The sequence below is a fragment of the Blennius ocellaris genome (genome assembly GCF_963422515.1).
Source record: "Blennius ocellaris genome assembly, chromosome: 22".
NCBI lineage: Eukaryota > Metazoa > Chordata > Actinopteri > Blenniiformes > Blenniidae > Blennius > Blennius ocellaris.
Genome location: NC_137671.1, coordinates 3,476,667 through 3,499,116, shown reverse-complemented (window position 1 = coordinate 3,499,116; position 22,450 = coordinate 3,476,667). Strand labels below are relative to the sequence as shown.

General features: G+C 46.4%; 1 protein-coding gene across 1 annotated transcript in view; it reads left to right on the top strand.

Moving 5' to 3' along the window:
- The first annotated feature begins 3,325 nt into the window (after positions 1–3,325).
- Positions 3,326–22,450, top strand: part of LOC308146555 (fatty acyl-CoA reductase 1) — a 37,157-nt gene continuing 18,032 nt past the window's right edge. The window contains exons 1-2 of the mRNA XM_080518441.1: positions 3,326–3,469; positions 18,389–18,706. Of these exons, the coding sequence (XP_080374567.1) occupies positions 3,461–3,469; positions 18,389–18,706 (327 nt within the window). The 5' untranslated portion in view covers positions 3,326–3,460. The remainder of the gene's footprint in view (positions 3,470–18,388; positions 18,707–22,450) is intronic.

Below are 22,450 nucleotides of genomic sequence, written 5' to 3'. Positions count from 1 at the left end.
CGCGTCTGAGCCAACGGACACACCGAAAACCTTCATCAAGTGCTGCTTAAGCCTCTTTTCGGCCGCTTGTTGAATTCTAAAGAGGTGGAAATCAGCCAGGGACATTAGCCTGTCTGGTCTGGTTCATTGTCAGAGAAGGAATATTTCAAGACCTCATTCCTGTTTTACTCTTTTATCAGTACAAGTAAACATCCACACATGCTGTTGGCGTATCTATAAATCACATTGGAAGTGAGACAGCTCTCAGTATTTGACAGTTTGTAGCTTGAAAGCCTCCAATGTGACATATTTCTTCTATAATACACACTGTGCATGTTGACAAGAGTTAGTGCTGCCAGTTGTTTGTGCACAGATCACTTTTGTTGAGGTATAACTGCAATAATCCGGCGGTGGAGGAGGAAAGAAGAGCATCGAAACACAAATAAGTTCAAGGTTATATTACAAGTTCAAAACAGAAGTGTCAAATTCAATAAACCCGACACGGGCAGCACATGTAAAGAGAATCTCACTGTTCATCAGGTACTTTGTGATTGACCCGCAAAACACATGTGGAAGTATTGAAAGGACCATTTCACACGCTGTTAGGCTCAAGCATTGCGCAAAACAGCAACTTTATGAGCTGAAGCTGTTCATTTAAGCTGCTCAAATGACTGTTTACAGCTTTGGCTCCGCACACACACTTTGTCCTGGCGTATCTAATGCAACAGACAGCTGACGTGACTCAGATTTCAGCGGCAGCGCTGGATGGATAGTCTGTCCGACGTCCTATCTCTGCGATCTTCATTCTTTAGTGTCTTCTACGCACACTGCCGGTAAGACGAGTGCAGCCAGTTCCACTCATACCTGATACTTCATCCATCTTCTGTGATGGACAGGGGACCAGAGGTCAACCTTAGATTTGAATAACGTGCTGGTTTTAAGTTCTTTTCTTTAAATATTGTATGTGAATCGGAATCCTTTGGTTATTTGACTCAATTGTTCCATGACTGGACCCAGAAATGCACCGTTTCTTTGACTGTGGTTCTGCATGCTTGTGACCAGTCCTGTCGGCTCTAAGTTGAATAAAGCCTTTTCAAAGACGGATGTATGGGATGAATTCCTGCTCACGCCGCTGTCACTTTGTTTGCAGAGCTTTGTGAAGGATTCCAGAGAGGCTTCACAGGCTTCTTACCGAACAGGAAATGTCGGTCCCCTTCGTGTCACTTGACCGCGTCTTCTGACAGTCTGCCGGAAAAAATAAAGATGCAATCCAGTTCCAATTTGAACATATCCGGTTTTTACATCGTGATTTATCTCTGTCTGCCTTTGTGTGTGAGTGGAGAAGCTACAAGACGTATTCCGTGCTGTCGAGTACAAACATGCGAACGCAAATATAGCGTTCATTTTGCAGGGCCAGTCTTGCAGACCTCGGTCCTCCACGTCCAGGCATAGATAAGACTATCTGTCTCTACTTTAAATCATTTAAAATGTTTTGCACTGCCAGCAAAAAGCAAAATCTGAGCCCTTCAGCTAAGTGCTGTGAAACTATGACAGACACTAAGTCATAACCAAAGCTGATGGTTTGAAGCGTTTTAAGCAGTGAGGTGATATTTAATGCCTGGCGCTTGATAATTTTAATTATACATAAGTGACTTGTAACCAGGCAAGCATTTTTTTTTTTATGTCAGCATCAATACAGAGGGCCTGTACTGACATGATGAACGGCCGACTTTCAATCTAAAAGGAATCAATGGGGGTCACTTAATGTACGAAGATAATTCAGGAAGTGTTTCAAATCATTCACAGACGCTTAAAGTTTGTCAGTGTATTTGGTTATTATGAGTTATGGTCGAGAATCCGTGGTAGGTTATGCTCAGATAGGTACACCTTTTGGAATATTTCCAGCATCAATAATAACAAAAATGTAAAAGTCCAGCCATGAGATTGAGACATGGCTCACCAAGGTTGACAAATCTGTGTGGAGGACGAGGGAGTTAGCAGGGTCTCTGGACTCTGGAAGCAACCTGATCCCCAAATCGTGCAAGCAAAATTCCACGGTGTCTGGTTCCTCATGCAGTTTGTCAATGGAGTCCTACCGAATCCAGCTAATCTCCAACATCTGGCGAAAGAGTGAAATCCCTTCCTTTCCAAAGGGTCTTGAAGATGGTCGCTATCGTTGGCGCTGAGAGTATTCTGGAGAGCACTGAGAGCAATAAACACCACCATGCTCCATAAAAATACAAAATCTATGAGAGGTGGAGAGAAACCAAGCCGTGGCCCTCCCCCACAAAGCTGTGGACCCTTTGCACTCACATCACTTCAGCTTATAGACATGACCATCGCCCCCGAAGCCTCCGAACATCTGATCGTGGACCGAACATCTCCCTGGGAGGAAGCCAATGAGAGGAAGTGTGCCAAGTAACAGGTGCAGTTCGGAGAAGTGCAGGGGCAAGAGGCTGAAGGACGCCCTGTGACCTTATGGATGTGGGCTGCAGGGGCTGTATAGGATGTTCGCTCTGCGGAGCTTTTGGTCGACTGGGCATCACTGGAGTGGACACGAAGTCATCTGGTGTCCAACTGAAGACGCAGAGAAGGTGTCTTTGGATTGCCAGGGCTGATCCAGCCGTTGTGCTGGGACACAAGATCTGATCAACCTTGGCTGGGTTCTCTTGGTGAATAGATCTGATGTGAGACGTGAAACACCTGATGACTCCGTGTCACATCACTGGATGGATGGATGGATGGATGGATGGTGTATGAACCTGCTGCCTTCCAATTGAGCAACCTGTTTTCTCAATGAAGCAACTCAAGCATCAAACACTAAATTTAACACAGCTGTCCATGCTTAAATAATTAAATAAATATAGGATTGCCAAAATGTACTTGATCAGATACCAGGTACCAATCCAACGCCATACTCGCCCCAAAAAGGTCGGTTAAAACAATTACACACAAACTATTTTTTAATGTGTCTCACACATGCCGATTTGAATAAACGGATATCTGAAGACTGAATTCCGATTTTGGTGTTTCAGGGTAAAAGTGAACCCCCAGCAAGTGAAAGCGAGTCACGTGGAACGGACCGATTTTTTTTTGAACGGAGCCTGGCTCCGCGCGCTGCCGGCAGAACGGCGGCGTAACCGGGCGGAGTGACGGGGAGTGTCCACGGTGGGGGGGTGAGGTGGTCCGCACAGGGCGGGCCCACGCACGGCCGGGGGGGGGGGGGGGGGGGGGTGATGGGAGGGGAGGGGAGGGGCCCACGCCGTGCGGGTGACACGCCCTGCCCACCGAGCTCGAGTCGCGAGTGCGTGTCGCTGCTGCGGAGCCGCACAGAGCCGTGCCGCGCCGGACCGGACCGGCTGTGTTTGACCGCGGAAGCTTCGCAGCAGCAGCCGCAGCAGCCGAGGGGCGGCCGGCGGGAGGAGGCAGACACCGCAGCCGCTTGGAAGAGCCGCGGGAGGGAAGCATCCAGCAGCCGCTCATGTCCACGGTAGGGAGCTTTTAGTCGGCTTTTCCATCGCCTCGTTTACACCGTCGCTGGACGCGGGAGTCTCTGTCGGGCTGGAGCATCATCCTGGGATTATTTTCTCTTTTTTTTATCCGGAGCCGCGGCGCTGAGCGCATCCTCACGCCGGGGATGGAGACGCTGAATCGGCATCGCTCGGTGGAGGACGAGCGGTGTTTTTCGGGTTGTTTATCTATTTATTTATTTATTTATTTATTTATTTATTTATTTATTTGGGGAGGGAGGGGGGGATCGCGGCCCGTTGGCGTTGGTGTGAACGCGGGGCTGCTGCGGAGGAAGCGCCGCTTGGCGCGGGGCTGCGTGGCCGCCTCCCGCTGCAGGGCGGCGGGCACGGGCAACCGAGGCGCGCCGCCAAAGTCAGCGGCGGTTGGGCGGCGTGAGACATCCCGGATACATGACCAGTCCCCCCAAAAAAATGATTCAGAAATCAAACGAGTCAGACCGCACGTTGTCACAAGATATCAAAGATTTTAAACAAGTTAAGTACCTGTTGGAAGCTTCCCGGTCACATTGTCATTGATTTAATCTGGATTGTTCTCAACTGGGAGCTTAAACTGGTGTCACAGGGACAAATTCGGGAAAATTGAAAAGTTTTTTTGAGCACAAACTTTTGTCACTCTACTTGATTTGCCTTGTTGACAATTCTTCTGAGCTCCTATAATAATCCAAACAGCAGCCAATAGCAAAATAGACCAATTTTATAGATACAAAAAATGGTAAGATATGCTTAAATTAAAGATTGGAACAAGCCCCACTCATCAACTTGGTTCAGAAAAGTCATAAAAGAGGAAGACGCAGGTGCAGCATGTCAACTTTGTTGCATGGTTGAGTTTGTAAAACTCTTAAACTCATGGCTTTCACATGGTGGTTTGTCTGGAATTCCTCTATAAATGAGTTTCACTAGAACTAAGCTGAGTCACCATTTAGCGACTTTTAGCCACAAATAATGAGATTGTTTTCCATTTTGAGTTGTTTGGTCCTTCAATCGTCCAAAATGAGTATTTACTAGTTCTTTCCCAAAGGTCTAACACTTCAATGCAGTGATTGAGATTGTTTGTGAGGATTGTGGATCTATAAACAAAGCTAAATAAATAAATAAATAAACAAGAACAAAAAGAGCATGTTATGATTGTCAAGCACTATTGTTTTTATATTGGCCGCACTGGTTTGTTTTATTATGGTAAAAAAAAATAAACCAATCAAGTTTTGTCCCAATCAGTGATTTTTAACCTATTTTTTTAATTTTTTTTGTTGTGATTCTGGGAATAAAGTACCAAAAGTTACAAGTTAGGTTTTCACAAGTTGACTCCAATCTTTCACACTAAAGCTTATTATAGGGTTGAAATACAAGTTATGTCCAAGCAGTGATAACATAAGCTTCGGTTCCTCCTTTGAAACACTTTTAGTAAACTTCATCTTTAATTTGCTCGCAAATGTTACACACAATGTTACAATGTAACACACTCATCCTTTTTTTTTTTGTTATGTATTGTGTGCTTTAAGAACCATTTTCAGTGGAATATATTGGAGCTTGTAGGTTTTCCACCCTTCAACAGCCTTATTCACCGTTGGCCCAGTTTTACAGTGAAGACATTGACCAGAAGTGACTCGCTCCTAAAACCTCTGGCTTGACGGTCGACTGTGAACACTTTGCACAGATTTGAGATGCAAATCACTTGCATGAATAACTGAGTGTGGAAATCGGAACCATTCAATGTTTACCCAGAAAGAAAAAAAAAAAAAGGTGAAGATGGAACTCTTTTAGGACTATGTCTCTCTATTATGTGTTCTCTGGGGTCTCTGCCCACTGTGAGCTACAGCAAGCCTTAAAATTTAACTTTAAAGTTTGTCTCTGTGAAAATAGCAATACAAAGAATAACCAGTTATGATCCAAAATTACTACACTTTCAATTTAAGGCTAATTTTAATGAAACTTTCTGGTGCAAACTAGGTAAAATGCAACAACTTCTATATTTATCTTTCCACGGGATGGAAAAAAAAAAGAAAAAGAGCTCACTATCATCGCAAGATGGCCTATATTTTCTCTCCGCGACACGTGTTTTGGATTCGCGACGGCATGTCTCGGTGCCTGTTGGCTGTCAGAAGCCCCTCCAGGCTCATTCCACTTAGTCTTTTCGGGATTTCGTCACAAAACCGACGTGGGGCAGGGCCCATTTCGAAAGTCGGTGTGACTTCCTGCTTGGTGAATTCTCATCCTGTGCGCTCTGCTGTCATCACCCCCCACCACCGGTTTTAGTTGTTGTTGTTTTGTTTTTTTTGAGCACTGCTTTCTTTCCACAGAAGCGTGCTTCTCTCCCCGTTGTCTCCTGTTGCAGGTCTCTATAAATGTTTCAGGAGACGTGTAGCGCGGTACAGTAAGTGCAGAGGCATGATGGGAGAGCGGTGTGGGAGCCGATCCTCCACCTCCTCCACCTCCTCCCCTGCACCTTCGAGGAGGCTGTGATGTAAAGATGTGGTCCGGGGGGGTTGAGGGGACTGCAGTGTGCTTCCTCCTCGGCAGACGAACCGCCTCCGCAAAGACGTAAATCTCTTTATATCGTCAGACTGCGCCGAGCTCCACCTTGCTTTCAGACTCGTCCGTTTCTCCATCTTTAACTGACAAAATATTTAACGGCACGTGCGTTTGAGGAAGTCCAGGATTGAGTCGCTCCCTCTGGGGGGGGGAAAGTCTTTTCAGGCTGGACAGTGAATCACACAGGAGCCGCAATTCTGATGTTGAAGGTTTGAGAGGCTTTCCAGGTCATGGAAGAATCTTTTTTTCTATGTGATTGTCTTTCTTTTTTTACCGGTGACCTGACTTCACCTCTATACACCTGACTGAACAAACTGGTTTATCGACTCTCAACCTGTAGCATTAAAAAAAAAGAAAGAAGAAAAAAATATTATTGCAGCTTTCCTGACATTCCGAAAACAAACATTTTGATCTGGCATCTTGACATTTTTGTCGAAGCATGTCCAGTTTACTTCTACCTTAAAAAAAAAAAAATACAATAATTTATTCTTAGCTTGTGACTTTATTCTTACTATTTCTACTTTTTTTTTTATTAAACATTTGTATGTTTAACTCTATTTATGCACCCATCTTTTCTTCCATTTTGTCTGAAATAGGCCCCGTTTACACGATGGTGTTTTCAGGTGAACTCTTCAACCTTCCATTGGGTGTTAACACGACAGCGGTGCGCGGAGCCACTGGAAACAATTTGAAAACATTCTGGCATGCCAACTGCGTCCTGTGTAAACGGGCTTCATTTTCAAACCTGTAAGCGCAACACGTTTCTTAAACTACTGCACACACGTCCTTTTTTTACCCCTCGGGCAAGTTAGAGGCACTAATAAAGCTATAATGCATGCTTTTGGACTGTGAAAGAAAATATGATTACCTGGTGATACAAACCTCTTGATGTAGCAGAAGAGAAGAACCCTGGATCTTCGAGAACATCCATTACTGAGCTCTGAACCTCTTCTCCATGTTCACACACACACACACGACACCGTTTTGAGATTGTTGTTCAAGCCTTGAAGATAATTTTTTCCATTAAATGCCCGGGGATCATTATCAACTCGATGTTTAGATGGCTGCTTTCCCCGGCGCTGCGGAAAGACACGCTGCCTCCGTGCGTTCTGCAGATAAGGAAGCCTCGCGCTGTCGAGAGCCTGTGGTGTTCGACGTCGTCGCGTCCGCTTTCCGAGATTCTGTCGGTCCCGACCGACGAGGTCGAGGCGAGCTCACGGCGACACGATAAAGTGGCGAGCTGCGATTTGATCTTCTGCTTCCCGCTTTTGCTGGATCGTCACGTGGAGCTGAAAGCGGAACATTTTGTAAAGCTGGAGAAAGGGGGGGTCATGGCCACGGCGAGGAGGGGGAGCGAGGGGGGCGCTCATTTACCTGCAGGTCAGGAAGAATTCAGTTACAGCTTTAGAGGCTTGACGTCTCGCGGCGAGTCATTAAAACGCCATTTACATTGTTTTTCCCGAGCTTTTGTCCGTCTGGTTCCTCGACTTTGAATTTTCTAATTAACGCTTGGTGGCGTCGGGGCAAAGGGTCGGTGACTGTCGGAACCTCCTCCTTTCTCACCACGGCGTCTGTAGCCGAGACATCTCGTACCGAGAATTCAGGCTCAAGTCCAAAGTGAGAAAAACTAAACTTCTGAGTGGGAAAATTACATCTAAATATCGTCCAAAAATTCCCTTTAGGAGTTTGTCTCCACGTCCTCTTCCCTGGATCTACCTGAGATCTTTTTTCTTCATGTCGCACTTTGTGATAAACCAAGTTATCGCAGTTAATGGAAATATATTTAAAATTCAGCAGCATAATGGAGGGAACTTCACTCAATGTGAGGTCCTCAAATTATTCTCACTGATTTAGTGGAAAAAGAAGGAATGAATGGATATAATTTGAATCGACATGCATGCCTTTGATTGTTCGATTTGAAGTTTAATTGGAGTCATTTGGATTCACGCTTGTTTCAAAGGGTGGTGAACACCCAGTGGTTCTCACCAGTGGGATTGTCTGAAAGTTCTGCATATAATGCTTTAATTCACTCGCAGCAGCACCTCTGAGATACTGAGCAGATGCTGTAAATGAGCACGGGTCACCTTGCTCCATCGGCGGTTTCCTCAGACCTCCGCTCGGCTAATAACCAGCGGGGGGGAAGTGTACTGATATTGCGGCGGGTTTGACATTGAACTCCTTGTGGACGTGGGTGCTTCATTAAGCACGTGTCACCAGAGGCTCACAGGAAGGATTTCGAGGCTTTTTTTTTTTTTTTTTTTTTTAATTCCCTGTCAGTCAACACTTTGGCATTTATGAATGGCACCAGTGAGAACCACAGCGAAGAAGGCTTTTTGAGAAGTTGGGATTGAAAGAATTGATTGTCGATCGACTGCAGCATTGATATACAGATGTTTTCATCCCCAACATGCATCAAAGTCCACCCAGTAAAGCTTCCCGCCAATATTACTGGCGTCTAATAGACCCTCGTCCATAATTTGATATCGAACTCTTCACTCGACGCGTTAAAGAAAGCTCCTTGGTTTCTCACTACGTAGTTTCACCTCCAGGTTTTGTTGCAAAGTTGCTTCACCATTAATCCTCTGCGGGCGGAAACCACTCCTTCACAGACATGACACTGCAGGTAACGCGCACATTTCTAAGAAACGATGAACACTCCCACAGGGGCGGTGTTGATGTATCTGCACAATTCATGGTGTGAGTCACCTGTTAAAGTAATTGAGCGTTAATGGTACCATTGACTTTATTTACCGAGCTTCTGAACAGTCAGTGCCTCCACACCACACAACATACCCAGTTATTTTGAAATCTCAAAGGAGTGTTCTGATGATGAAAGGCGTGTTTTGTTTTTTGTTTTTTTTAACTGACTTCATTGTTCCGAAGCTTCAGAAGTTGCCTATCTTTAGTTACCTGGCACAAGATGAACGTGATGTTCCAGAAGAAGCAGCCGTGATTGGCTGCTGGACCCGACTGGCAAGTCACTCCCGGCACAGGCAGCCATCGTTTGTTTACTTAATCTCTTCACATGACGCACTAAATCACTGCTCGAAGCGTTTTGTCTTGATCGCGGGGTACAAAGGGAAAGAGCCTACGCGGATCATTTGGTTTGGTGGTCTTCTGGGGCCGTGTTAGGACCGTCTGCTGCAGGGTGGCCCCACCTCAGTGTCTGAGGCTGGGACTTGTTGGACGAGCGCCCAGCCTCTGGTGCAAGGACACGGTGGCCCGCAGCCAAAGCTGCCTGTCTTGCTGGAGTTCCTGAGACATGAGCGTAAATACAGTACGTAATGGGGCGTTTCCTGTAACTTTTATGTATTTAATGTTGGTTTTTTTTTTTTGTTTTTTTTTTTTTTTGTGTGTGTGTGAGTGCCTTCTCCACCCATGCAAGACATTGCAGACAGAGGCAGCCACTCCCAAGCCTGCCACAGCTAAGAGGCCACATCCACCCTGATCTGACGTCTGGAGGGCCGAACAAGTCAAACGTAACATCTTAAACTGCAGATATGGACAAATGTCAAAAAGTCTTTACTTCTTTTGATTCTTTTGTAACTGCAAGAATTTGCCAGTCTATTCTGAAATATACATATTAAAGTTACAACACACAAAAAAAACCCTCAGTCACCTGTCTGGATATCATATTTTTATTCAGGATTAAAACTATTTGTTTCATCTGGAAAAAAAATTTGAGTTTACGTGTCTAAAGTATCACGTCACATAAATTGGACACCTTTATTGTGAAAGGCGACCTCCACAGATTGCATTAATTAATTCTGACCAAGGGCGGTTTTCAATGTCATTTTTGCCAATCAGGTGTTTTTAGATCAGCCTCCGTCAGTTTTATATTTATACTTTAAAAACAAAACAAAAATCACATGACGGGCCGGATTAGCTCATCTGGCGGGCCGCGTCTGGCCCCCGGGCCGCATGTTTGACACCCCTGCTGTAGAGGATACTGTAACAGACCATGTACCACCGTCTCACCCTATCCCACATGCCTTCTCCAGTAGCACCACCCGGCTCCACGCCTTCTTTAACTTCCTACATGAGTCTTCTACAAGGGTCATTCTCTTATTCCTCATCCCTCAGCCTCAAACACAATCTCTCTGCTGCCTGGCTAACCTTCCTTTTCACTCTTGACGTTCTTTTCCGCCCCCTCTACCTCTTCACTCATCCACCTGCATTTCCACCGACCACACACACATCCTGTCTTGTTACTGAGCTCCATCCCTCTTCTCTCTCTGGCTCAAACTCCAACCTCTCCGGGTTCTTTCCCTCCTGCTTTCTACTCTCACCACAGATTACTTTGTGTTTTTTCTGTCCCTCGCCATTGCAAAAAAACAAAACAACACACAGTTAACCCCACCACTGCAACCTGATGTTTTGTGAATCACATTTTATCCACGTTATCCCAGCTGATAAATGGAAGTCTTGTCTCTTGAAGGGACGACGCCAGCTTAAAAGGAATCACTGCTCCACCTTGGCTTTCTTGGCGTATGGCGGTTCCACTCCTCAGTGGCCCTGTTCCTCATCATCAGTTCACTCCCAGAAAGAGAGCAGCCTCTCTTTTAATCCCTCCGTCTCGACTTGTACACAGCAGACAGCTAAAGCCGATTGCGTCCTCTGAAACTCGCACAAACACACACCGACAACACGCGTGGGTCGAGCAGAATCGGGCCTTGGCGTTTCCTCCATTCACATAAAAAAAACCTCCACCGTGAGTCTTTGACGGTCTCCCATGTCACCCGGAAGGACGTTCGCTTCAGACGTGTCATGACTTTATTGAACCTTCCTGTGGGGGTTTGGTCCTTTGCGTCCCATTGGCCAGAGATAAAACGATTATGATGGGTTGTAGTGTGGAAATCCTGTTGCTGTGCTGTAACCTAATCTGTCCACTAGCTGCAAATCTGAAATAATCTGCGGATTCCCCTCGTGCTGGAAAACCATCAGTGTTGCGTGTCTCTAATCTGCATGTGACTGGATCAGAGGTTACACTGTTTTTGTCGAAATATATTTTGCGACAAAGTGTATTTCTAATACAAAATGGTGGAAAATTGAGGGTTTTTTTTTAGTCGACCTGTGTGGATGGATGGTTGGCAGCTGGTGCCTGAGATACCTGCACACGGAGCTCCTCGCTCGTCAATTTTAAAGCCGGCCGGCATCAGCTTAAGGTGAAGCGTTGGCCGCGCGTGAAGCTCGCCTCACCACGACTGTGTTTTATGTGCGCTGTAATCCATCGTTGCTCCGGACACCTAATTCAATCTCCTCGTCACAGATATTGGTTTCTCTCCCCCCCGCAGGTGAGCAGAGGAGTCATTAAGTACTGCGCGGTAGAGAAACCCTTTCACGCTTCGGCTTTATTCATGCATATTAGAAACGTGCAGCAGGATGCGTGCTGATGATATGAGCTGCTGCCGTTAATAAAAAGGCGTCGAACACAGCGTCGGGGTGGTAATTGCGCCTGTTTTGTCCGTCGTACCTTCCAACGTCGTCACGGTCGGGATCAACGTGGAAGCTGGACATAAGACGAGCTCGTTTAAGTGAAGGCATTTTGCTGCCGAGTTTGACTGCCCTTTACGTCAGGATGATTAATTACCCCTAAATGCAATGGCCACTGTGTTATAAAGGCGTTGGGAATCTGCCTCCGGGATCCTGATCTCCCCACATTAGGAAGATGAGCCTGCAGGATCGGTCGGCACTGCGACCAGCACGTTGAAGCCTCCTCACCAGTTACAGGTCTTCGCCCTCGTCATGACGGCACGTCTGAATTCTGTCTACTTGAAGGCCTTTTTTTCAGCCTCCGTGAGAACTGCTGCCGCAGCTTTTTAGTTTCTGTGCGATTTCATGTTGAAGCCCGTCGCTGCGACTGCATGCTGCTGCTCAATCAGCACTCTGGATGATACACTCTGCCGTCAGGGGTGAATTGGGATTTGCGACACGCGAAGGCTTGAAGAGTTAGTGTTGTGCAACTGCATATGTGTGGTGACATGCAGATTATAAAGCATCTTCCTCCCTGAATTCACTTTGTGAGCCAGTCAATAAAATGGTGGCAGCTTCTCTAACACCGCAGCGAAGCTGAAATAATCCAGCGAACGTGCACATTTGTCGGACTAAAATTGACTTGTTGGCAATTTAAAAAGACGTCGCCCCTTGATATTGGATTATTTGAAGTAACCCATCGTGTGGACATCGAAGCGTTTGAGGAAGGCATTTCAGGTGAGAGCGTCTGCTCTCCTGCACACTGGGATCAGTTGGTGACCTGGGTTTGATCCGGAGCGCAAACGGACACCAGAGCGGCGAGAGCCTGCGTCACGCGGAGACGGCTGGTGTAATTACAGAATCTCTGGCATCAGATGTGGAGCAGACAATGGGACAGAAACTGGAGCTTATGCCGTCGCTCTCCATGTGTGGACGTAAAACTGGGCTGGTGGCGGTAACGAAGGAAAAGGATTGAATTAAAGAGGCTGCTTAAACCCGTGAAACCCCCAGATGATATATTTAATTCTAATTAGATTAGCCTTTAGCCGCCTTTGCAAAGAGGTGTGAACACACGTCTTTTTCTTTTTTCATATTCTTCATATTCACACGAGCGGGCTCATTTAGGTTCTGTTACTGTAATAAATAGTTCTTCTGCACATGCTTGAGTCGATGGACAATAACAACAATGGCCGCCTCCGTAGTGTCATGACTCCCAGTCCATATTCTCCTGGGTCTTGCTAGTTTTAGAGTTGACAGTCACTGTAATAATCTAACTTTGTCGTCTGTCCATATGAATGTCCGTGTCATTTTTTTTCATCATATAAAACCTTTTAGTTTTGTTTTATTTTTAATTCATTCATTCCAGACATACAAGTATGAAATCACATATATACATTTAAATAGCTTTGTCTCTATACGCCAAATAAATACAATTACATATGTATCATATATAAACCCTTATTGATCATCTAAGTTGGTATTTTCTGAAGATATATTCAATCATCTATATTTGACCACAGACATACTTGTATGTTTATCCGAAGACTGATGAAACTGGTAAATTATCTGTTCATTCATGATCTGCATGTTCAACATGAGTGACTGTTAAATATGAAAGGAAAGCGGGACTAATGTGATTACATAAGTAAATATTGCGAATGGACTGGCAGAGGTATTTGAAATCGTTTAGATTTTTGTAAGCATTCATGGTGGAGACAAAGATATATCTGGCTGATTGAGCGTGGACGTTGTTCTTTTCAGGAGCATTTCACAAGATTCATTCAGTTTAATTGACCTATTATTGAAGTCGGTGAACATTGTGTTTCTATTTGTGGTAATTATACCGAAGTGAACAATTTTTATGGCTGAGATGACTAATTTCCCTTCTGTGCGATACAGAAAGTTACATTATGCATCATTTATCTGATCTCTTGATCAGGCCATTTCCCTCCCCCTGGCTGGAGACGGGCGACTCGTCTATATTTCCTCTCTGGAGATCGTCACCGAGATAAAGAGCAGAAAACAACTGAAGCATGAAGACGCTGAAATCGGAAGCATGATCGCTTCAGAAGGTGCGACGATCGTCACGCCTTGCATGCCGATTTCAGACTTCGGGGCTGGTTGGTGACGTTTCCAAACGTGCGGGAGACGTTTGGCGTCTGAGTCACATCTGATCTCCTGGCTTGGTTTCGGCGCTTGGACGGTGCCTCTACCCAGGTCTCATCCTGGCACAATGATGTGAAAACGATAGCCCTCGACGGTTGTATGCCGAACCGAGCTTTTTCAGGTCTTTCTTTTTTCTATCCACTGTCGGCATCCTGCTTTTCAGCGAAAGCCTCTGACTTCTCCTTTATGCAGCTTGGCCCCGGCATTCAAGTCGACTAATGCCGTATTAATTATTGGCTACGTTTTGCGGCATTTCGCTCTTTCTATTTTTCCCACACTCCCCCCCCCCCCCCCCCCGCTCTCATTCCTCTGCTGGCTTTTGTCCGTTTCCTAATGGCCTCAGCCAGCGTGCAGCTGGAGAGCTCCGGCAGCATTCAGCTGACCCACTAATGGAGGGCTTGTGAGGAGAGGCCGCGGGCAGGAGCTCTGCAGAACAACCCGCCTCTGACATGCAGCGTGGACACCCCCCCCCACCCGGAGAGAAGAGCTTTGAGGGGGGTGGGGGGGGACAACGACAACACACATACAAAACCTTCAGAAAGCAGCAAATAAGGCCGGGGTGCGGCAGCGGTGCGACTCTCTGCCGTTCTTGCGAGTGTCTCGGAGTGACGCGGTACTTTGTCAAGATGGCATCGTGACCCAAGACGCTGCGCCTTATGCTTTTAGTCTCCGTCCTTGCTCCCCCCCCCTCCCCGCCGATTCGGCTTCTGCTTCCAAGTCACAATAAAAGACTTCAACCAAGGACGGCGCTTACTCACCGCCGACGAGACGTCAAGGTTAATGCGCGTCCCTCCTGCTTTAGCGTGATGGACGCGGACAGGTCGGGAGACTTAAAGACCCTGCGTCTGTTTTGTTTGATTGGTGGCGGAGGGGTGAGGGGTGGGCTGTTGCTTTGCATCATCGCAGAGATGCGCAAAGCGAACAGGCTGCCCGCCTCAGGAGGCAGGACAGTTCAGGGTGCATTCATGCGTGTGGAGATACGGCACAGTATAAATAAATCTCATGATGCTCCGTGTTGTTTTGTCTGAACTCCCTTCGCCTCTTCCCGTGCCTACTCCTGCCAAGGTCTCTTAACCTTTACTGCTGCTATGCATTTTGAATATCTTTACAATCCGCATTATACATTTCTCTGTAAAAACATCATTTTTGCATTTTCCTTTTCACGTTTCGAAAATGTTGATTTACATGGAAATGGCAGGAATGCTGAAGATGGTCCAGTGACCACACCGGGCCACGAGGTGGCGCTGCTGGTTGCCATTGTTGTCATCGTCCATCTACTCGCACATGTGCAGAAGAATTATCTATCTCGGCCTTGGCGCGCAGTTGCGTTTTAGAACGGTGGCATTTTCCACGTTTCCCCAGACGAGCGTTTTCAGAAAATTGGGTTTTCCCCTCCGTTTCCTACCGCTTTTGCAAAAGGTTTAGACTTTCTAACAAAACACAACGAAAGTTTTCGGTTTTCACTTGAAAATGTTGTCGCGCAAACGGAGTCTGAACTCCCAAGTACATGTTACATAACATATTAACAGACTGCGACTTGACTGTCCATCTGTCTTCTATTTCAAAAGTCACTATGGATAGAAACTTTAGATAGATATTATTTTGACACCATTTTTAAAAAAGTACAGGTAGACAATATCTACATCCTATACATTAAGGTCAAAATGATATAGGTGACGCAAGAAATAAGAAATACAATATCAATATTGCTGCATTCAGAATGTGTAAAATGTGTAAAGTGAAAAGCTGAAGGCTTCCGACTTGACTAATAAATCAATAAATATTCAAATGATTTGGTACTTGAGGTGTTCTGTCGTTATATAATTTAGGTATATTGACTAAATCTAAGGTATTATCTGGTTCCGTTCATGAGAACGTGAAATAGCGTCCATCCAGCCCCCGGAGTTAAACTAAGACGGTGGATTTAAGAACAGAAAGGAGAGTTCTTGACCGAACCAGTTTAACTCCCGTTCCCATGTTGGCTTAAAGTAAGCAGATGGAGGCGGGAAACTGCCGGCCGTCAGGAGGAGGGGGTGTCGTGTGCGTGTGGGGGGGATGATGATGTCGTGTGCACTGGGTTTCATGAGTCCAGGATAGGCACGTCAGTTCCAACACTGTTCCAGCTGCAGGAACATTTCCATTGTCAGGCGATAATCCGCAGTGACTTTCAGGCCACCCCTGCTTTCGTCCTCGTGTCCAATGGAGGGGGGGGGGGCACTCGGTGAGGTGTGAGGCAGGAATGTCAGAGGGGGCTTCGGCGAGGGACTTCAACTCTGACCTTTTCGATTCAGTCGTCAGGAGCAAGTCTCCAACGTATCGCCATGTCCAAAAAAGTTCCAATCAGATTAAAACTAATCTGAGCCAGTGGGTCGAACCAGAAGAAGGGAACTGCTCTCCTCGGTCGGCGTGCAGAGAAGTGTAATCCAACGCTGCGCGGCCAGACGGCGGCATGGAAACAAAAAAAGCAAGCAAATACACGATTGTTTTGTTATCTGGGCCACGTTTGCCTCCGGAGGATTTGGTTTCTGTCTTCAGTCTTTGGGCAGAGTTGCCAGGAATCGGCAGCCCCGTGAGACGGGATGATGGAAGCAAGAAAAACACTTGTGTTGTACAAATCACAGCTCGACCCGGTGGCGGGGGGGACACACACACACACACACACACACACACACACACACACTGATCCGAACATTTTATGTTAAACATGCTACGAACTGCTGCGAGCGAGTAGGAGGGGAGGGAAAAAAACAAAAACACACACGGCATTAACCGGAGGAAGTCGTCTGATCTTCGAGAGGCTTGCGATGTATCGACCGGCACGTCGTTGTCGTGGTTACGCACAAATGAGCAGCACCGTTGGCAGCGTGGCGCTTTTAGCCCACATGTCCACGCAGAGCTGCAGCCAAGAGACGCTGCTGTCAGTCATTGTCTAAAGAGACAAAGTCCAACACCGGCACATCATAGGAGTCAAATAAATCACCCCCCAAAAAAACCTGCAATAAAGTGCTGCACAATGTCGCATCTTTCCATGTGACTCACTCAACAAAGCGACAGGGTTGAAGATAAGCTGCAGCTCGTAAAGTTTTTATTGTCTTTCACCCGAGCTAACCGGGCACTTTTTACTTCCACTATATTTAGTTTGACGGTCATAAACCAACCGGCTGTGGAAATGGTGAACATGGACTTTAGTAGTGATTAACTTTCCCCGCAGAGCTTCGTCTCAATCCAGACTTCTGACTTCCAGCGGTGGAACTACTCAGAAGATCAGAGCGTTAACCTGCATAACACTTGCTTGAACTGAACCTTCTGGATCATCAAAACCCCTTTCAGGCCTCGTTTTTTGCCACTTTGAAAGTAGAAACGCTTTGTTTTCGCGTTTTCGTTTCAGAGAAGTTTCGCCTTTAGACGGCAACGTTTTGAAAACGTTTTCACGCTGGGTCTCGAGTGGGTGCCGTTTGTTTTTGTGTAATGAAACCACACACACTTGCGGGCCGAGAACAATACGCTATAAACATCAACAATGGGAGCACGTGGACAGATTAGTTGGGTTATTATGTATGACTATAAAACGTCCAAGTGAGTCACGACACTCTGGAGGCAAATATTGTTATTGTCCATCGACTTCACTTTTTCTGCGCAGTAGCAGGATTTCAACCATCAACACGGAGCCTCAAGCGATTTTAGAAAGTTTTGTTTTCTCCGTTTCTACAGGCAGAGTTGGAGCGTTTTCTAAAAGTGGAGTTTTCAGTGTCTCCGAGCGCCGTTGTCATGTGAACGGACACCCAAAATTCAAGTTTTGCATTTTCACTTGGAAAAACTTGTCACATAAACACAATCTTTTAGTCAATATAATTGTTGTTTTGCAGCTTTTTAAATTGGAATTTGGGGCTTTTATATTGAAACAGAAAGAGGACATTTGTAAAGTGTTGGCTTTACTTTCATGTGCACGCTGCCTCCAGTTAAACTGCTCGTTTCTCTAATTATTTCTAATATAGTTTCAATTTTGTCTCGCTTTTGGACCGTGTGATGGAAAAATAATAAAGCATTACTTTGCTGTTTTCTGTGGCCGATTCTTCAGCTGCCAGCTGCATATTCAGTGAGCCAAAACTCCATTGCAGAATGAAAACAGGGTCGTATTTGCTTAAATGACTTGTGTGTTGTTCAAGTTAAACATGGCAGTTATTATTTGTTCATTATGCAGGAGGTTGAATCAATCAGTTTTTTTCAGTTTGCCTCTTTACAGTGTTCCTGTTGTTGTAAAAGCCACATTTGGCTTTCTGAAAGAAGGAACATTAACTTTGGTGTGGCTTGGGATTGAATTGAAAATAGAATTATGGTTGAAAACGGTCGTTGCTGCTTTGCTGGACTGATAATTTCATTAAAAGTCCTTTTGGAGGTTTGCTTGCAGACGCCAAACGGGAGCTGATGTCATCGCCCGCTCTTTATTCCGCAGGATGAATATTCATATCATCGCCCTCCCCTGACTCGGTGAAGGTCAGAAGAAAGAAATAACGCCACCCATTTAAATTTTAAATGACCTGCTTTGCTCCCGTCGTGACGCCTCAGACTGAAGCGATGAAGCACAGATTGCCGCTCACAGATCAGATTCAGCTTCTCGTTTTGTCTTTTAAAGTCCCACAGCGGCTAAACAAACACTATTTCAAGTTTGTGGGTTGCCTCTTTGCTGATGTTCCCTCCCCGCCCCTCTGCAGGTGTTACCTGAAGGCCGGGACTTGGACGGGGTGGGAGAGGAGGAGGAGGAGGAGGCAGCGGCGGCGGCGGTGGCAGGCGGCACCAACAGACCGACGGACCTCTGCAGCGGCGGCGCGGCGGGTGGCAACATGGCGTCCGTGGTGGAGTACTACGCCGGAAAGAACGTGCTGATCACGGGAGCCACTGGCTTCATGGGCAAGGTGCTGGTGGAGAAGCTGCTGAGGACCTGCCCCGAGGTCCAAGCCCTCTACATCCTGGTCAGACCCAAGGCGGGCCAGTCCATGCAGCAGCGGGTCAGCGACATGATGAAGTGCAAGGTAACGGCCACATCTTGATTGAGTGAACGCTTGAAATGGTCTAATTTAGCTCATTAAAGCGATAAAGTGAGTGAAATTTGGGGAAAAAGGCTGAAATTCCTCATAGTAGTATTTTTTTTAATTTTGTATTTCAGCTTTTTTTCCTGCTTCACATAATGTCTGTATTAGTAGTTTGTTACTATTTCTTTAATGGAAGCTGCTTTCAGTCTGGTGCCTTGTCGTTTCACTTTCATTCCCCCGTTTACAAAACTTCCACAACGGTTCTCCAAGGTGAAAGTTTTTGAATATGCCCTGGCTCCTGCTTTGTGTAAAACCGGCTAAAACACAACTTTTCTGAAACTCGTAATAGCCGCAGCAGTAACCCAGACGTTCTCCCATTGTTAACGTTTACAGTATATTGTGTGTGGTTTTCAAAACAAAAAAAAGAAACGGCAGCACCCACTAGTGGCCCAACATGGCAACTTAACACCGTTTTTCTTTTGTTCGTGTCGAAACATAAACGTAAAAACCGATGTGTTTTAACTCGAAGGGCTGTCGTGGTAACAAACTAACTGCAGGAAGTCAAAAGTGTTGGAGCTGCTTTCCCTCATCGATGTTTGAAAAACTGCTTCCTCTGTTTTCACACTTGCTGCTGCTGGTATGAGTTTTTTTTTTTTTTTTTTCCAGTATTGTTTTATCTGTAGTGGTAAGAAGCCGCCGTGCAGAAAATATGCGTGCGTGCATGCAACTTTGTGGTAAAAAAAAAGTGATTTTTGATGTTTGATGCTCGCGCAGCGTCGATTCAGAGTCCCGCTGCAGGAAGAAGCAGAAAACCTTCACCGGCGTCACAGTCTGGAGATGAAGTACCTCCATTTTTAAAGTCGCCTCAGGCTCGTGCACAGCACGATGTAAAAATAACTCCTCGAGTGTCGTCAGACAGAACAGATTGTTGAAAACAAGCGCCGTTGATTAGGTTTGGTGGCGACGGCAAGAAGGGGCACAAGCGTTTGCTGTGAAACGTTTTGAGTCGTGGCGGCGATTTCCAGCAGGAGACGCTGATAATGGCGATCTCTTCTACTGTCGAAAGGCGCCGGTGTTTATTTGTGTGTCTCTCTGCATCAGACGATGAGAAAAACCGTCTTCCATGGACGGGGCCCAAACAATTTTCCAACCAATTTTCCCCTTCCGAGTTTGAATTGGTGGACTTCATCGCACGTTTTATTTCAGCAAGTGAGCCCCTTGAGTGGCAGCTGTCACCGTTGACCGATCATGTTAAGTCATTTAAAGACGTTGCCTCTAACAGATTTTCTTTCAAAGACTGACTTGAAGCTGTATAATGAGGAGTTTATACCAACAAATGTGTTATTTGACTGTCGTGAAGTCGTCATTATTAGTTTCGAAGAAAATGGAGGATGAGCAAACCGATGGCTCGGCCGGTAACGGGTTAATAAGGGAATCCCTCCACCGGATGACAAGCCAGGTAACATGCAGGATCTGAGAGGAGATGACGAGTCACACGGAGAATAATAAAAGGTTAACCGCGCCGGATCCTCCTCCTCTTCGTCTCCAACACGTCAGCGGTAGGAGGATGACGGCGTTTACGTAGGTGGAGGTGAGGAGAGAAGCTACGGATGAAAGAGGGGGGGGGGGGGGGGGGGGGGTTCCCAAATATGTGGCATCATCTTTATCAGGCCTGGCAGCAAATCATGACTCAGCAGAAATCCACCAAAACTCCAGTGGACTTAATGCGGAGCAGAGGAGCTGAAGCTCAGCGGCTGCGTTCTCACACATCTCCTCCGTCTGGCCTCAAACTGTCAGCACACCCGTGAAAATCACACTTTCTCTGTATTCCTCTGTCTGTCTACGTCTAATAGCGTCTTTTTAATTTTTAATTTTTTTATTTTTTGAACCGATATCCGCCGCCGCCGAGAGTCGGGAGAATTTTTGCGCCTTAATTTAGCTCCCGAGCTCATCCCGGCTTCCCTCCACGCCGTCCGCCGTGTCATTAGCTCGCCCCGACGCGGCGGGGCTTTGAAGCGCCGGTTAACGCCACCCTGTAATTTCAGCTCGGCACAAATGGCGGCGAGTGGGCGGCATGGAGGGCGAGTTTTTCTTTCTCTGCCTGTGGCTTGTTTACGCGAGTGATGATCAAGCGGTTAACTAGTTAACTTGAATGTTCTCCGTGCCGTCATGCGGAATGGGTTCAGTGGAATTAATGAATTCAAAATAAAGTGTAAACCTGCAGAAATACAAAGACTTTTTTTTTTTACAATGAACCACATTCCACTTCTGAGTCGGGGAGAATCGGGGATCACCGCAGTTGGTTAATTTCAAAATGGAAAACATGTTTACACCCAAGAGAAGCAAATTATCCAATGAGAAAGAACCAGATATTGGTGGTCTGATAATAAATCTGGATTAGTTAACCTGTGTTTGTGAGATTTGCCAGTTTTCTACTCCGAGGCTAATCCTCCAAAGCCCAAAAAAAATTCATAGTGCTGAGCAGCTCCCACTCAGGCTGCATGAAGATAAATGAAAATCAATGAATCAGCTCCACAGCGTCTAAACCAAGAAGACAAAGCCAGGCTTCCTCCTGCACATCGGTTAACGTTCATTCAAGTATCTCACCCTCTTCAATCTCACATCATTTGTCAGGCGCCTGTGTGTGTAGCGTTTCCCCTCCCAGCCAGTTTCCCATTGGATCAGGTGTCTCTCTCGCCGTGTCCGTTACCAGCCAGGTCCCGACCCGCTCCGCACTCATTAAATTTCCACGAGCGGTTCCTCAATTACTGATTGGTATTCATGGGAGTGTTCGGGTCGGTATTATTCTGTTCCGAATCGGAGATGATTCATGAGGGAGAGACGGGGTTTTTGGTCTCGTCCTTCCAGTGTGTTTTTGTTTCTCGGAACGCGAACCTGACGCGTCGGCTGTTTACCAATCGGAGGCGGTGGGCGTCTCTCTGTGGCCGTTTCGAGTAAACGCTCCGCTTCTGAAAAGTAGCGCGTTTCGAAAGCAATGGCCGTTTCCACCACCTTTCAATGGACAGGTGGAGATGGGGATTCGAACCTCTGATTGGGAAGGTCGTAGAATGGCCGCAGCCTGGTCGCCCAGCCACGGCGTTGTCGTGCCGACGCCACACTGTCTGAGTGGACGTGTCTCCGGTTGACAATCCGTCCTCTGGTACTGGAGGCCTCTGCGTGCATTTCCCTCCCACCGTCAGGCTGTTGAAGCGTTGGAGGCCTCGTGGCGTCCCGGAGGGGTGGGAAGTGGAATGTTCCAGTGGAGGAGGGGGGGGGGGGTCTGGAGGAATTTTGCCTCCGTGACAGAATCCTGTAGGGTGGGGGGGCGGTTTTCGCCGCGCTGTGGGGGGAAATCGGTGATCGGTGTGACAGCTGCGGCACAGATGGCTCCAAATGATCCTGAATTTAGTGAGAGTGCTTTGTGCATCAGGATCATCTGGAGCCTCTTCAGGAGAGCGCACACGTTTCCAGCTAAAAATAAAGTGACTGCAGACGTTTCCAACACCGAGAGATCAGCGACAAAGGCTGTCATTGTTTAGATTTAAAGACAAGCGGCAATATATTCTGAGGAAGTAAGTAGTTTATCATCCATCCCAGGATTGTGTGACGTGTTAATAAAGGTTGTTTTTTTTTTTCTAAGCCTGCCTGTTACTGGTTAGAAACATGATAATGAGTATTGTCATCACGACGTCACTTACGATACATCAACATGTAATATGATGTTTATGTTGGTGCTTTTCTTCG